The sequence below is a fragment of the Pseudophryne corroboree genome, chromosome 6 (genome assembly GCF_028390025.1).
Source record: "Pseudophryne corroboree isolate aPseCor3 chromosome 6, aPseCor3.hap2, whole genome shotgun sequence".
In the NCBI taxonomy this organism is placed as follows: Eukaryota; Metazoa; Chordata; class Amphibia; order Anura; family Myobatrachidae; genus Pseudophryne; species Pseudophryne corroboree.
In genome coordinates, this window is record NC_086449.1 from 625,242,294 (window position 1) to 625,258,410 (window position 16,117).

The 16,117-nt window shown below is 47.7% G+C and overlaps 1 protein-coding gene across 3 annotated transcripts in view; it reads right to left on the bottom strand.

Annotated features, from left to right (window-relative positions):
• Positions 1–16,117, bottom strand: part of SH3RF2 (SH3 domain containing ring finger 2) — a 297,259-nt gene that overhangs the window by 69,458 nt on the left and 211,684 nt on the right. For all 3 annotated transcript variants that reach the window (XM_063928116.1, XM_063928115.1, XM_063928114.1), the window contains exon 6: positions 14,017–14,114. In XM_063928116.1, the coding sequence (XP_063784186.1) occupies positions 14,017–14,114 (98 nt within the window). The remainder of the gene's footprint in view (positions 1–14,016; positions 14,115–16,117) is intronic.

A 16,117-nucleotide genomic window follows, 5' to 3' on the forward strand; every position in this document is an offset into this window, starting at 1 on the left:
TATATATCAGTTACATAGCATAAATACATGCCCCGTTGCGCTCCGCTGTATATTGCATGGCAGTGAATGTATAAAGATTCAGTTTGGCTGCACTCAGGAGTAAGCTATCCAACGGTGTCCAGACACATTACAGCCTTTCTGGGGGTCCCCGCAAAAAAATGTCACACATAGTGAGTTTTTTTAAAATATAATTTCTCTATCGTCCTAGTGGATGCTGGGGTTCCTGAAAGGACCATGGGGAATAGCGGCTCCGCAGGAGACAGGGCACAAAAAGTAAAGCTTTTTCCGATCAGGTGGTGTGCACTGGCTCCTCCCCCTATGACCCTCCTCCAGACTCCAGTTAGATTTTTGTGCCCGGCCGAGAAGGGTGCAATCTAGGTGGCTCTCCTAAAGAGCTGCTTAGAAAAAGTTTAGCTAGGTTTTTTATTTTACAGTGATTCCTGCTGGCAACAGGATCACTGCAGCGAGGGACTGAGGGGAGAAGGAGTCAACTCACCTGCGTGCAGGATGGATTGGCTTCTTGGCTACTGGACATCAAGCTCCAGAGGGACGATCACGGGTACAGCCTGGATGGTCACCGGAGCCACGCCGCCGGCCCCCTTGCAGATGCTGAAGACAGAAGAGGTCCAGAATCGGCGGCTGAAGACTCCTGCAGTCTTCAAAAGGTAGCGCACAGCACTGCAGCTGTGCGCCATTTTCCTCTCAGCACACTTCACACGGCAGTCACTGAGGGTGCAGGGCGCTGGGAGGGGGGCGCCCTGGGAGGCAAAATGATTACCTATAAAGGCTAAAAATACCTCACATATAGCCCTAGAGGCTATATGGAGATATTTAACCCCTGCCTGATTTCTCTAAATAGCGGGAGACGAGCCCGCCAGAAAAGGGGCGGGGCCTATCTCCTCAGCACACGGCGCCATTTCCTCTCACAGTTCCGCTGGTCAGGACGGCTCCCAAGTCTCTCCCCTGCACTGCACTACAGAAACAGGGTAAAACAGAGAGGGGGGGGCACATTTATGGCGATAATTTGATATAACAAAGCAGCTATAAGGGAGCACTTATTATAAGGCTATCCCTGATATATATATAGCGCTTTTGGTGTGTGCTGGCAAACTCTCCCTCTGTCTCCCCAAAGGGCTAGTGGGTCCTGTCTTCGTTAGGAGCATTCCCTGTGTGTCTGCTGTGTGTCGGTACGTGTGTGTCGACATGTATGAGGACGATATTGGTGTGGAGGCGGAGCAATTGCCAAATATGAGGATGTCACCCCCTAGGGAGTCGACACCGGAATGGATGCCTTTATTTTTGGAACTACGGGATAATGTCAACACGCTAAAGCAGTCGTTTGACGACATGAGGCGGCCGGACAATCAATTAGTGCCTGTCCAGGCGACTCAAACACCGTCAGGGGCTGTGAAACGCCCTTTGCCTCAGTCGGTCGACACAGACCCAGACACAGGCGATGACTCCAGTGGTGACGGTGACGAATCAACCGTATTTTCCAGTAGGGCCACACGTTATATGATTTTGGCAATGAAGGAGGCGTTACATTTAGCTGATACTACAGGTACCACTAAACAGGGTATTATGTGGGGTATGAAAAAACTTCCTATAGTTTTTCCTGAATCAGAAGAATTAAATGACGTGTGTAATGAAGCGTGGGTTGCCCCTGATAAAAAACTGATAATTTCAAAGAAATTATTGGCATTATACCCTTTCCCGCCAGAGGTTAGGGAGCGCTGGGAAACACCTCCTAGGGTGGACAAGGCGCTAACACGCTTATCTAAACAAGTGGCGTTACCCTCTCCTGAGACGGCCGCACTTAAAGATCCATCAGATAGGAGGATGGAAAATATCCAAAAAAGTATATACACACATGCAGGTGTTATACTACGACCAGCTGTAGCGACTGCCTGGATGGGCAGTGCTGGGGTAGTTTGGTCAGAGTCCCTGATTGAAAATATTGATACCCTGGACAGGGACAATATTTTACTGTCGTTAGAACAAATAAAGGATGCATTTCTTTATATGCGTGATGCACAGAGGGATATCTGCACACTGGCATCACGGGTAAGTGCTATGTCCATTTCGGCCAGAAGAGCTTTATGGACGCGACAGTGGTCAGGTGATGCGGATTCAAAACGGCATATGGAAGTTTTGCCGTATAAAGGGGAGGAGTTATTTGGAGTCGGTCTATCAGATTTGGTGGCCACGGCTACAGCCGGGAAATCCACCTTTCTACCTCAAGTCACTCCCCCACAGAAAAAGGCACCGACTTTTCAACCGCAGCCCTTTCGTTCCTTTAAAAATAAGAGAGCAAAGGGCTATTCATATCTGCCACGAGGCAAAGGTCGAGGGAAGAGACAGCAACACGCAGCTCCTTCCCAGGAACAGAAGCCCTCCCCGGCTTCTACAAAAGCCTCAGCATGACGCTGGGGCTTCTCAAGCGGACTCGGGGATGGTGGGCGGTCGTCTCAAAAATTACAGCGCGCAGTGGGCTCACTCGCAGGTAGATCCCTGGATCCTGCAGATAATATCTCAAGGGTACAGGTTGGAATTAGAGACGGATCCACCTCGCCGTTTCCTGAAGTCTGCTTTACCAACGTCCCCCTCCGAAAGGGAGACGGTTTTGGAAGCCATTCACAAGCTGTACGCTCAGCAGGTGATAGTCAAGGTACCTCTTCTACAACAAGGGAAGGGGTATTATTCCACTCTTTTTGTGGTACCGAAGCCGGATGGCTCGGTAAGGCCTATTCTAAATCTGAAGTCCTTGAACCTGTACATAAAGAAGTTCAAGTTCAAAATGGAGTCACTCAGAGCAGTGATAGCGAACCTGGAAGAGGGGGACTTTATGGTATCCTTGGACATCAAGGATGCGTATCTCCACGTTCCAATTTACCCCTCACACCAGGGGTACCTCAGGTTCGTTGTACAAAACTGTCACTATCAGTTTCAGACGCTGCCGTTCGGATTGTCCACGGCACCTCGGATCTTTACAAAGGTAATGGCCGAGATGATGATTCTTCTTCGAAGAAAAGGCGTATTAATTATCCCATACTTGGACGATCTCCTAATAAGGGCGAGGTCCAGAGAACAGCTAGAGATGGGATTAGCACTGTCTCAAGAAGTGCTAAAACAGCACGGGTGGATTCTAAATATTCCAAAATCCCAGTTAATGCCGACAACTCGTCTGCTGTTCCTAGGGATGATTCTGGACACGGTTCAGAAAAAGGTTTTTCTCCCGGAGGAAAAAGCCAAGGAGTTATCCGAGCTTGTCAGGAACCTCCTAAAACCAGGAAAGGTGTCTGTACATCAATGCACAAGAGTCCTGGGAAAAATGGTGGCTTCTTACGAAGCAATTCCATTCGGCAGATTCCACGCAAGAAATTTCCAAAGGGATCTGTTGGACAAATGGTCAGGGTCGCATCTTCAGATGCACCTACGGATAACCCTGTCTCCAAGGACAAGGGTGTCTCTTCTGTGGTGGTTGCAGAGTCCTCATCTATTGGAGGGCCGCAGATTCGGCATACAGGATTGGATCCTGGTGACCACGGACGCCAGCCTGAGAGGCTGGGGAGCAGTCACACAAGGAAGAAACTTCCAGGGAGTATGGACGAGCCTGGAAACGTCTCTTCACATAAACATTCTGGAACTAAGAGCAATATACAATGCTCTAAGCCAGGCAGAACCTCTGCTTCAGGGAAAACCGGTGTTGATCCAGTCGGACAACATCACGGCAGTCGCCCATGTGAACAGACAGGGCGGCACAAGAAGCAGGAGTGCAATGGCAGAAGCTGCAAGGATTCTTCGCTGGGCAGAGAATCATGTGATAGCGCTATCAGCAGTGTTCATCCCGGGAGTGGACAACTGGGAAGCAGACTTCCTCAGCAGACACGATCTTCACCCGGGAGAGTGGGGACTTCATCCAGAAGTCTTCCACATGCTGGTAACCCGTTGGGAAAGACCAATGGTGGACATGATGGCGTCTCGCCTCAACAAAAAACTGGACAGGTATTGCGCCAGGTCAAGAGATCCGCAGGCAATAGCTGTGGACGCGCTGGTAACGCCTTGGGTGTACCAGTCGGTGTATGTGTTTCCTCCTCTGCCTCTCATACCAAAAGTATTGAGAATTATACGGCAAAGAGGCGTAAGAACGATACTAGTGGTTCCGGATTGGCCAAGAAGGACTTGGTACCCGGAACTTCAAGAGATGATCACGGAAGATCCGTGGCCTCTACCTCTAAGGAGGGACTTGCTTCAGCAGGGTCCCTGTCTGTTTCAAGACTTACCGCGGCTGCGTTTGACGGCATGGCGGTTGAACGCCGGATCCTAATGGAAAAAGGCATGCCGGAAGAAGTCATTCCTACTTTGATTAAAGCAAGGAAAGAAGTAACCGTGCAACATTATCACCGAATTTGGCGAAAATATGTTGCGTGGTGCGAAGATCGGAGTGCTCCGACGGAGGAATTTCAACTGGGTCGATTCCTACATTTCCTGCAATCAGGATTGTCTATGGGTCTCAAATTGGGATCTATTAAGGTTCAAATTTCGGCCCTGTCGATTTTCTTTCAAAAAGAATTGGCTTCAGTCCCTGAAGTCCAGACCTTTGTGAAGGGAGTGCTGCATATACAGCCTCCTGTGGTGCCTCCAGTGGCACCGTGGGATCTCAATGTAGTTTTGGATTTTCTAAAATCTCATTGGTTTGAACCACTAAATAAGGTGGATTTGAAATATCTCACTTGGAAAGTGACCATGCTTCTAGCCCTGGCTTCTGCCAGGAGAGTGTCAGAATTGGCAGCTTTATCTTACAAAAGCCCATATCTGATTTTCCATTCGGACAGGGCAGAACTGCGGACTCGTCCGCATTTTCTCCCTAAGGTGGTGTCAGCATTTCATCTGAACCAGCCTATTGTAGTGCCTGCGGCTACAAGTGACTTGGAGGACTCCAAGTTACTGGACGTTGTCAGAGCATTAAAAATATATATTGCAAGAACAGCTGGAGTCAGAAAATCTGACTCGTTGTTTATATTGTATGCACCCAACAAGATGGGTGCTCCTGCGTCTAAGCAGACGATTGCTCGTTGGATCTGTAGCACAATCCAACTGGCACATTCTGTGGCAGGCCTGCCACAGCCTAAATCTGTAAAGGCCCACTCCACAAGGAAGGTGGGCTCATCTTGGGCGGCTGCCCGAGGGGTCTCGGCATTACAACTTTGCCGAGCAGCTACGTGGTCAGGGGAGAACACGTTTGTAAAATTTTACAAATTTGATACTCTGGCTAAGGAGGACCTGGAGTTCTCTCATTCGGTGCTGCAGAGTCATCCGCACTCTCCCGCCCGTTTGGGAGCTTTGGTATAATCCCCATGGTCCTTTCAGGAACCCCAGCATCCACTAGGACGATAGAGAAAATAAGATTTTACTTACCGATAAATCTATTTCTCGGAGTCCGTAGTGGATGCTGGGCGCCCATCCCAAGTGCGGATTATCTGCATAAATTGTACATAGTTATTGTTAACTTATTCGGGTTATTGTTGTTGGAAGCCATCTTTCAGAGGCTCCGCTGTTATCATACTGTTAACTGGGTTTAGATCACAAGTTGTACGGTGTGATTGGTGTGGCTGGTATGAGTCTTACCCGGGATTCAAAATCCTCCCTTATTGTGTACGCTCGTCCGGGCACAGTACCTAACTGGAGTCTGGAGGAGGGTCATAGGGGGAGGAGCCAGTGCACACCACCTGATCGGAAAAAGCTTTACTTTTTGTGCCCTGTCTCCTGCGGAGCCGCTATTCCCCATGGTCCTTTCAGGAACCCCAGCATCCACTACGGACTCCGAGAAATAGATTTATCGGTAAGTAAAATCTTATTTTTTAGCGTCTGGGCGGGTTTTTCTCTCTCTTTTTTTTTTTGGGGGGGGGGGGGGGGGGAGTGCAGCAGGCACATGTTTTGCCTAGGGTGCCGAGAAACCTTGCACCGGCCCTGCTGGCACCACAATAGGTTGGTTTATGTGGAAAGATGAAACCACCTTTGGAAGAAAATGTTGACGAGTTCTCAACTCTGCCCTATCTTCATGGAAGATCAAGTAAGGGCTCTTGTGAGACAAGGCCCCCAACTCAGACACCCGCCGTGCGGATGCCAATGCCAAACAGCATCACCACTTTCTAACTGAGAAACTTCAACTCTATCTCTTGTAGAGGCTCAAACCAATCCGATTGAAGAAACTGCAACACCACATTAAGGTCCCATGGTGCCACTGGAGGCACAAATGGAGGCTGGATGTGCAGAACCCCTTTCACGAAGGTCTGAACTTCTGGAAGAGAGGCCAATTGTTTTTGGAAGAACACTGACAAGGCCGAAATCTGGACCTTGATTGACCCCAATCGGAGGCCCACCTCCATACCAGCCTGCAGAAAAAGGAAAAAAAACGTTCCAACTGAAACTCTTTCGTAGGAGCCTTCTTGGATTCACACCAAGACACATATTTTCTCCAAATACGGTGGTAATGTTTCAACGTTACTCCTTTCCTGGCCTGAATATGGGTGGGGATGACTTCCTTGGGAATACCCTTCCTGGCAAGGATCCGGCGCTCAACAGCCATACCGTCAAACGTAGCCACGGTAAGTCTTGATACATGCCCCTGCTGCAGCAGGTCCTCGCGAAGAGGAAGAGGTCGAGGATCTTCTATGAGCAACTCCTGAAGATCTGGGTACCAAGCCCTCCTTAGCCAGTCTGGGGCAATGAAGATTGCTCAAACTCTTGTTCTCCTTATGATCCTGAGCACTTTTGGGATCAGTGGAAGTGGAGGGAAGACATACACCGACCGGAACACCCACAGGGCCACTAGCGCATCCACTGCTATTGCTTGAGGGTCTCTCGACCTGGAACAATATTTATGAAGCTTCTTGTTGAGATGCCATCATGTCTACTTGAGGAACTCCCCAAAGACTTGTCACCTCTGCGAAGACTTTTTGGTGGAGGCCCCACTCTCCTGGATGGAGATCGTGTCTACTGAGGAAGTCTGCTTCCCAGTTGTCTACTCCCAGAATGAAAATTGCCGACAGAGCCTTTACATGTCTTTCTGCCCAGAGGAGGATCTTCGTCACCTCTGCCATTACCGCTCTGCTTTTCGTTCGGCCCTGCCTGTTTATGTACGTTACTGCTGTTACATTGTCCGACTGGATCTGCATGGAATGATCTTGAATAAGATGTACCGCTTGTTGAAGGCCGTTGTAAATGGCTCTCAATTCCAGCATGTTTATGTGAAGGCAGGCTTCCTGACTTGTCCATTTTCCTTGGAAGCTTTCCCCCTCAGTGACAGCTCCCCAGCCTCGGAGACTTGCATCCGTGGTTACCAGGACCCAGTCCTGAATCCCGAACCTGCGTTCCTCTAGTAGGTGAGAACTTTGTAGCCACCACAGGAGTGAAATCCTGGCTTTTGACGACAGAATTATCTTCCGGTGCATGTGTAGGTGGGATCCCGACCACTTGTCCAACAGGTCCCACTAGAATACCCTGGCATGGAACCTGCCAAACTGTATGGCCTCGTAGGCCGCCACCATCTTCCCCAACAACCGAATGCACTGATGGATCGACACACTTGATGGTTTCAATATCTGTTTTACCATTTTCTGGATTTCCAGAGCCTTTTTCACCAGAAGAAATACTCTCTGAACTTCTGTGTCCAAAATCATCCCGAGAAAAGACAATCTTGTCGTCAGTTCCAACTGTGACTTTGGATAATTTATGATCCAACCGTGTTGTTGGAGTATTGACAGGGAGAGTGTGATGTTTTGTAACAACTGCTCCCTGGATCTCGCCTTTATCAGGAGATAGTCTAGTTTAAGAATTATATTGACTCCTTTTTGACGCAGGAGAACCATCATCTCCGCCATCACCTTGGTGGATACCCTCGGCACCGTGGAGAGACCGAAAGGTAATGTCTGGAATTGGTAATGGCAATCCTGAACCGCGAATCTCAGATAAGCCTGGTGAGGAGGATAAATGGGAACATGCAGGTAAGCATCTTTTATGTCTACAGACACCATGTAATCCCCCTCCTCCAGAATGGAAATCACTGCCCTCAGTGATTCCATTTTGAACTTGAATTGTTTCAAGTAGAGATTCAGATTTTTGAGGTTTAGGATCGGTCTGACCGAGCCGTCCGGCTTCGGAACTACAAAAAAGGCTTGAATAAAACCCCTCCCCTTGTTGTGACAAAGGTACCAGGACTATGACCTGATCCTGACATAATTTTTGGATTACTGCTTCCCTTTCCGGAAGAGAAGCTGGCAAGGTCGATTTGAAAAATCGGCATGGGGGAACATCTTGAAGCTCCAGATTGTATCCCTGGGACACTATTTGCAACACCCAGGGATCCAGGCCAGACAGAATCCAACCTTGGCTGAACAGTTTGAGACATGCCCCCACCCGAGCGGCCTCCCGCAAAGGAGCCCCAGCGTCATGCTGAAGATTTGGTAGAAGTAGGGGTAGACTTTTGCTCCTGGGAACCTGAAGCTGCTGTGGACTTCTTTCCCTTTCCCCTTCCCCTACCTGCAAAGAAGGGGAACCTCTCGCTTTTTTGTATTTATTGGGCCGAAAGGACTGCATGTGCGGGTGATATGTCTTTTTTGCCGGTGCAGGCGCAGAGGGCAAAAATGTTGACTTACCTGCGGTAGCCGCCGAGACTAATGCATCCAGTCCATCGCCAAATAAGGCATCACCTTTATATGGGAGAGCCTCCATATTTCTTTTGGAATCTGCATCCGCGTTCCACTGGCGAATCCACAACGCCTGCCGAGCCGATACTGCCGTTTCAGCCGCTTGTGAACTCAAGAGTCCAATATCTTTCATCGCTTCTAGCATGTATGCGGCAGCGTCTTTGATATTTCCTAATTTAAGAAGTATCTCATCTTTATCAATCGTGTCAATTTCTGATGACACGCTTTCTGACCATTTTTCAATAGCGCGACTCACCCACGCGCAAGCAATTGTGGGCCTGAGCAGCGTACCATTGGCAACATAAATGGATTTCAATGTAGTTTCCATCTTTCGGTCTGCCGGCTCCTTTAGTGAAGTCGTGCCAGCTGCAGGGAGAATTACCTTCTTTGTCAACCTGGACAGTGCACTGTCTAACAAAGGGGGTGACTCCCATTTTTTCCTGTCCTCCACCGGGAAATGATAAGCTATCTGAATTCTCTTGGGAATACAAAATTTATTTTTGGGATTCACCCACATCCCTTCAAAGAGTGTATTAAGCTCGTGGGAAGGAGGGAAAGTGACCTTAGATTTCTTTTCTTTATAGAAATAAGCCTTCTCCTGAGGTACAGGAGTGGCTTCCGTGACTTCCAGAACTTCCCTTATAGCCACAATCATATATTGTATATTTTTTTCCAATTTATGATCTATTTCTCTGGAGTCACTATCATCGACACAAGAATCAGTGTCCGTGTCGGTATCAGTATTCACAATATTCGCAAATGGTCTCTTATGTGACCCAGAGGGGTCGCCTGCGGATGGAGAACAGAGCCCTGAAAAATCACAACTTCCACAGATTTTCTCCAGCACTCAGCATGAGATTCAGATTTATCTAACCTCCTATTGATATAATGTATACTATCACGTATTTCTTTCACCCATGCAGGCTCTTGGTGTGCCGGCAGCGCCACCACATTACACTTCTGTGTCCCTAAAATGGTTTCCTCCGGGGAGGAACTCCCTGCCTCTGACATGTTTTACACACGTGCACAACACACACACAGACACACTGGGACATATAGGGGACAGACCCACAGTAAAACCTGTCAGAGGGACACAGTTTAGGAGCAGCCAGTTCACAACCCCAGCGCCAGTATCTAAAACCTGTGAACACAGGATGCCCACTGACATGCAGCGCTTTTTACACAGTAAAACACACTTGTAAAGCACCAAATTTGCTTGTGCCACCCCCCTGTTTTGCACCCTGATACTTGTAGTCAGAAGTGAAGGAGGACCAGCGATGTCTCTGCAGCCTGAGGAGAGAGAAAATGGCGCTGAGCAGTGTGCTGGCTGCCTGAGGAAGAAGCTCCGCCCCCACAATGGCGCGTTTTTACCTCAGAAACTTTTCATAATATTTATACTGGCGGAGGTAGGGCTGTGCCTGGGCATCTTATGCCCCCTTTTTGCCAGTTTATAGCGGTGTTTTTGCTGCCCAGGGCACCCCCCCCCTGTGCCCTGCACCCTGCAGTGCCTGTGTGTGTGGGCAGCAATGGCACGCTGCGCTCCCGCCAGCCGCGCTGTACCTCAGCCGTCACTTTTCTTGATAGAAGATCTATCTTCTTCTACTCACCTGTCTTCTGACTTCTGGGGCTCTGTGAGGGGGGTGACGGCATGCTGTGGGAGTGAGCATCTAGACACGGCTAGCGTACAATACCCTTCAGGAGCTAATGGTGTCCTGTCAGCCAGAAGCAGAGCCATGAAACTCTTCAGGAAGTTGGTTCCTACTTCTGCTCCCTCAGTCCCACGAAGCAGGGAGACTGTTGCCAGCAGTTCTCCCTGAAAACAAAAAACCTAACATGTCTTTTCAGAGAAGCTCAGTAGAGCTCCCCTAGAGCTCATCCAGTCTGCCTGGGCACATTTCTAAAACTGAGGTCTGGAGGAAGGGCATAGAGGGAGGAGCCAGTTCACACCCATTGAAAAGTCTTAAGAGTGCCCATGGCTCCTGCGGAACCGTCTATACCCCATGGTCATGAAGTGGACCCCAGCATCCTCTATTACGTATGAGAAAAGTATTTTAATTACAAACAAAGTGAACATTGTTTTTTTTTTTTAAAGTATTCACTAGTGGCGTCTATGCAAAGTTACATGCGCTCAAACCACTTGGTGAAGCAGCTGGACATGTCCGAAGTAGGAATGTCTTCTACATGCTGGATGAAGGTCTCCACTGCAGCTTCCGGTGACTCAAAACTTTTCCCACACATCTTGTGCTTGATTTGTGGGAACACATAGAAGTCACAGGCAGCCAGGTCTGGACTGTATGGTGGAAGACCAAGCTCCTAGATGTACAGTATTCATGGGCCAGAAAATCCATCACTTTCCTGGACTTGTGGACAGGTGCATTGTTATGATGGAGAAGGGCACCATGGGGGTAATTCAGACTGGATCGCTGCTGTGGCAGCAATCGCAGTCTGAATTTTTTTGTGGAGTGCGCACGTGCACCCCGGGAGCCCAGTGAGATGCTATCAGCATCTCTGAGCTGCGATTGCCTCTGCCTGATTTATAGGCAGAGGTGGTCACGGGGCCGGAGGGGGCGTGCCAACGGTGTTAGAACGTCATTGGCGGGCGCAGTCCGGACAATGGAGGCATATCCGGACTGTTTTGGGGGGCGGCCGCGGCGTCTGCGTGACATCACACTCAGCCGCTACAACTCGGGGCGTGGCGTGTAGCGGCCTGCCAGCGCGCATGTTCTGTGCTGGCAGGGAGCTTCTCGTCAGGTACAAAAGCATCGGCATACCAACAACTATTCTCCCTCTTGGGGGTCCACGACCCCCCTAGAGGGAGAATAAATAGCGTGGCACACGTAGCGCGCCACCGTGCCGGCACCGTAACGAGCGCAGCGAGCCCGCAAGGGGCTCACTAGCGCTCGCCCAGCTGCCGGTATGCCGGTGGTACGGATCCCGGCGGCGGTATGCTGGCCGCCGGCATACCATACTACACCCCTCGTATGTCCCATATCCTCTCTTGATGCAAATAGGTTGCCTGTTACTAGTCACTAATAAGGGTTTTATAGGAAGAGGAAGTGACATTATCTCCCTCATTATTGTCATTGCGCTAATAAAGAACATTAAATACAGACAGAAGTAATGTCACTTAGTTTATTTAACACAATTAATAAAGCTTTAAGAAACAAAGTAAAATTTGAGCTTGGCCAATAGCAAAGATAAATAGGTTCCAGGAATTACAGCAAAAGGGGCTGATGCAGATTGTCACACAACATGGACATACTTGCACGTTACTGAATGCAGCCATACAATTGTGGATATTGGAGGTCATTCCAAATTGTTCGCTCGCAAGGCGATTTTAGCAGAGTTGCTCACGCTAAGCCGCCGCCTACTGGGAGTGAATCTTAGCTTCTTAAAATTGCGAACGAAGTAATCGCAATATTGCGATTACACACCTCGTAGCAGTTTCTGAGTAGCTTCAGACTTACTCGGCATCTGCGATCAGTTCAGTGCTTGTCGTCCCTGGTTTGACGTCACAAACACACCCAGCGTTCGCCCAGACACTCCTCCGTTTCTCCGGCGACTCCTGCGTTTTTTCCGGAAACGGTAGCGTTTTTTCCCACACGCCCATAAAACGGCCTGTTTCCGCCCAGTAACACCCATTTCCTGTCAATCACATTACGATCGCCAGACCGATGAAAAAGCCGTGAGTAAAATTACTAAGTGCATAGCAAATTTACTTGGCGCAGTCGCAGTGCGGACATTGCGCATGCGCATTAAGCGGAAAATCGCTGCGATGCGAAGATTTTTACTGAGCGAACAACTCGGAATGAGGGCCATTGACCTGTATACTGAGTTGTAAGCATCTCTATGACTATATATTCATGTATGCACAATTCTGCATAGCCTGCATTTCTGCCGACACGCCCTCACTAATTTTACCTACATGCAAATGCCCTATTATACCACTGCAGCCTCAAATAGAGATGCGGCCAAGTCACGTACAGCTCTGAATCACCAATAGATGCATGTGTTTGTCCATAGCACAAAAACACACAAAAGCGGTCTGCAAAGGTTAAAACAAAAAATAGCTAAATATATTGGGGGAGATTTATCAAAGCTTGGAGAGAGTTATAATATAAACCACTCAGATTCTAACTGCCATGTTACAGGCTCTGTTTGAAATATGACAGTTAGGGGATGATTGGTTGCTACTTTCTCTCCACTTTATTTCTCCCCAAGCTTTGATACATCTCCCCCATAATATTATTGTTCCATTTTATTAATTGAATGGCTATCAAGTAAGCTCTTCAGAATATGGTTACTTTATTATAGTATAGTTCATTTTCTTTTTGGCATTTAGAAGTAATAGTTGGCATTTGGGAATTCTGTAACATTTCTCTTAAGAAGATTTCTAATAAAACTTCTTTTAACCGTTAAGCTTTCTAATCTCTTAGACAATCCACCATAAACAAATGTGTACACTTCAAAACAGCAACTTTTGTAATTCTTAAACATTAATCGATTTACCAACAAGAAAAAAACAACTGATTAAGGGGGACATTTACTAAGCAGTGATAAGAGCAGAGAAGTGAGCCAGTGGAGAAGTTGCCCCATCAACCAATCAGCAGCTCTGTATAATTTTATAGTATGCAAATTATTTATGTTACTTCAGTGCTGATTGGTTGCCATGGGCACTTCTCCACTGGCTCACTTTTCCGGTCTTATCACTGCTTAGGAAATGTCCCCCTTAGACTTTGTACTTTTTTTTTTAAATGACTTAATTTAGGGGGTAATTTAGACCTGACCATATATGTGCAAAAAAAACGCCCATATACGATCATTTTATCTGACATGACATACGTGGAGATGCCCAGCACAGGGCAAGTCCGCCCTGCAAGCCGGGTCCTGCCCCCGACATTCGAAAGCATCGCATGGCGGCACTGTTTTGCATGGTTTGAGTAGCCCTCTACCTATGAAAGCAGATGGCTACTTGCCATGTTTTGGGTTGCAGTGGCTGAGCTGCCGCGACCCGCCCCAGCAACAGTCCAGACACGCCTGTGTTGTGCGGACCGCACCCCTTAAATGGAGCATTGACGTCCACAAAATGCAGCATCAACATGTGTAAAAATAGCTTGATAGCGATTTTTGCACACTTGCGACAGGGTCTGAATTAGGCCCTTAGTTGCTCCACAAAACTCAGCATCTGTGCACTATGGGCTCACCTCTATATACAAATATCCATTTAATATCCATTTAATACAGAATGCATCTACATAAAAAAGTAGCAAATATGAGTATCTGGTAAAATGGAGTATCATATACTTACATGTTAGCCAGAATATTGTGGTGAGAACTTGGAAAAGCCACCAATGAGGGTCCTGTGCCATGTGATCCGAGTGTGGCATAATAAAAGGAAGCATTGACCTAAGAGACCAAATATGAAAACTGTAATATTAATCTTTACCATTGTACCCGTGTTAGGCAGTGTGCACTTGTAATGAATAATGAACATTCCCAGGACTGTGACATTGAGGAAATAACCCTCTCTAATCTCAAAACATTGAAACAGATTACGCTCTTACATCCTACATGGGCATATTTGCCGACATTGAAGATCTACTCTCCGGGAGATGCCCAGATTGGAGAAGTAGATGGGCGGAGACGGGGCAGGATATGCAAATTGTGTTGTTAGGCCCCGCCTCTTGTGGGGAAATTGCCGCAATTGACAAGATATTTGCACAGGGGGTGTGGCCGAATGACGCTATTGCCATAGAAAAGTGTCATTAGGCCCTGCCCCTTCTCAGATTACTGTATTATTATCCGCATTCTGCCCACTCCTCTATGAAGTGGGCAGAATGCGGGAGGGGTGCCTACTCTTCCTGGGGTGCTGAGGAATACCTGAGAAATCGTGTGTCTCCACAGAAACCGGGAGTGGGCAAGTATGTGCATGGGTAGTCATATAAGAGGTAGAATATATATAGTCAGGGTCGGACTAGCCCACAGGGGAACAGGGGAAACCACTGGTGGGCCCCACTGCCTGTGGGCCCTCCTCCTCCTCTAGGGATCAGGTTCCAGACTCTATCCTAGTGCACTTTAATTATACATTATACATATGTTACATTATACTTTGCAAGAATATGGTTTATTATATATTTACCAAGGGGAACAGAACATGTTCTCTGTAATAGTTAGCCAAACCTCTGTGGTGGCTGGCCACACCCCAGTGGAGCCTGGCCACACCCTTAAGCATGGGCCCCTGCAACAGCATTCCCCCAATGGGCCTTTCATGCCCCAGTCCGACACTGTATATAGCCCACAGGCTTGGCACTCACTTCTAGACAAATCAATCAACAACAGATGCAGAGGGAGTGCCGCCATCCTCTGCATCTGTTATACATAACATATTGTTAATGTCGAATTGGGATGGTATCGGAACCCAAGCCCTTGGGGTGCCAGCGCTCAGATTACCGACAGCAACATCCCAACATGCAGGATCCCGACACCTGGAAGGAAAGTAGGTAACCCTAATGGTATGCTGAATAGGTCTCGTCGAGTTAATATAACAATATTTAATGATATTATGCATTATGATTTCAGTGCTATATACAGTAATTGTGTGGAATCAATACTTATAATGGAATCTCCAAATAAAGAGAAATATTTTATCTTCAACAAACATTGCTGGATTCAACGGGATGTTTTTTTTTCTTTAACTAAAGTGTAATTTTGTTTTGGAATATTTCATTTCTGATACTAAGCCTAGATTCAGCTGTATGTCAGCAGTATGTGGAAAGCTACAGGATCATTTGTATGTGTATTTTGTCAAAAGGTTCAGCAAGAAAACATTTTGAAGCAGTTGTTTGTGAAAGACTTGGAGTTATCTGGACATCTACTATGGGAAGAACAAATTGCTTATTGCAGGATGATCAACAGAGCTAAACACCATACAATACTGCCGGGTTACCACGCACTTGAGGAAGTCAGACACAGAGGGTCATTCAGACCCTGCCGCTAATGCAGCTTGCAGTGCAATTTGTAGATTTTGGAAGGATGCGACCGCAGTGTGATTGACAGCGGCAGGCATTTTTGGGGCTGCGATGGGGTGGGGCATACGGGGGCAGGCCAGGACGTCATGCGCATCCGTTCCAAAAAAATAAATGGCCACTGACCGCCTGGTAGCACCCAGAGGTCAACCCTAGATCAGTGATTGTGAACGCATAGGGAGGCAGCCCCACACATGCTGGGTGGCCTTGCCCTGTGCTGGGTAGCCCTCAGCATGTGCAGAGATGAAAGCAGATCCGGATGCGTATGCAGCCATCTGCGTTTATCACTGAATAACCCCCACAATCCTTTATTTATTTATTTATTTTTTCAAATATATTTAATTATTAGGCATGGAGCTTACAATCTTCAAGTACAATATAAAT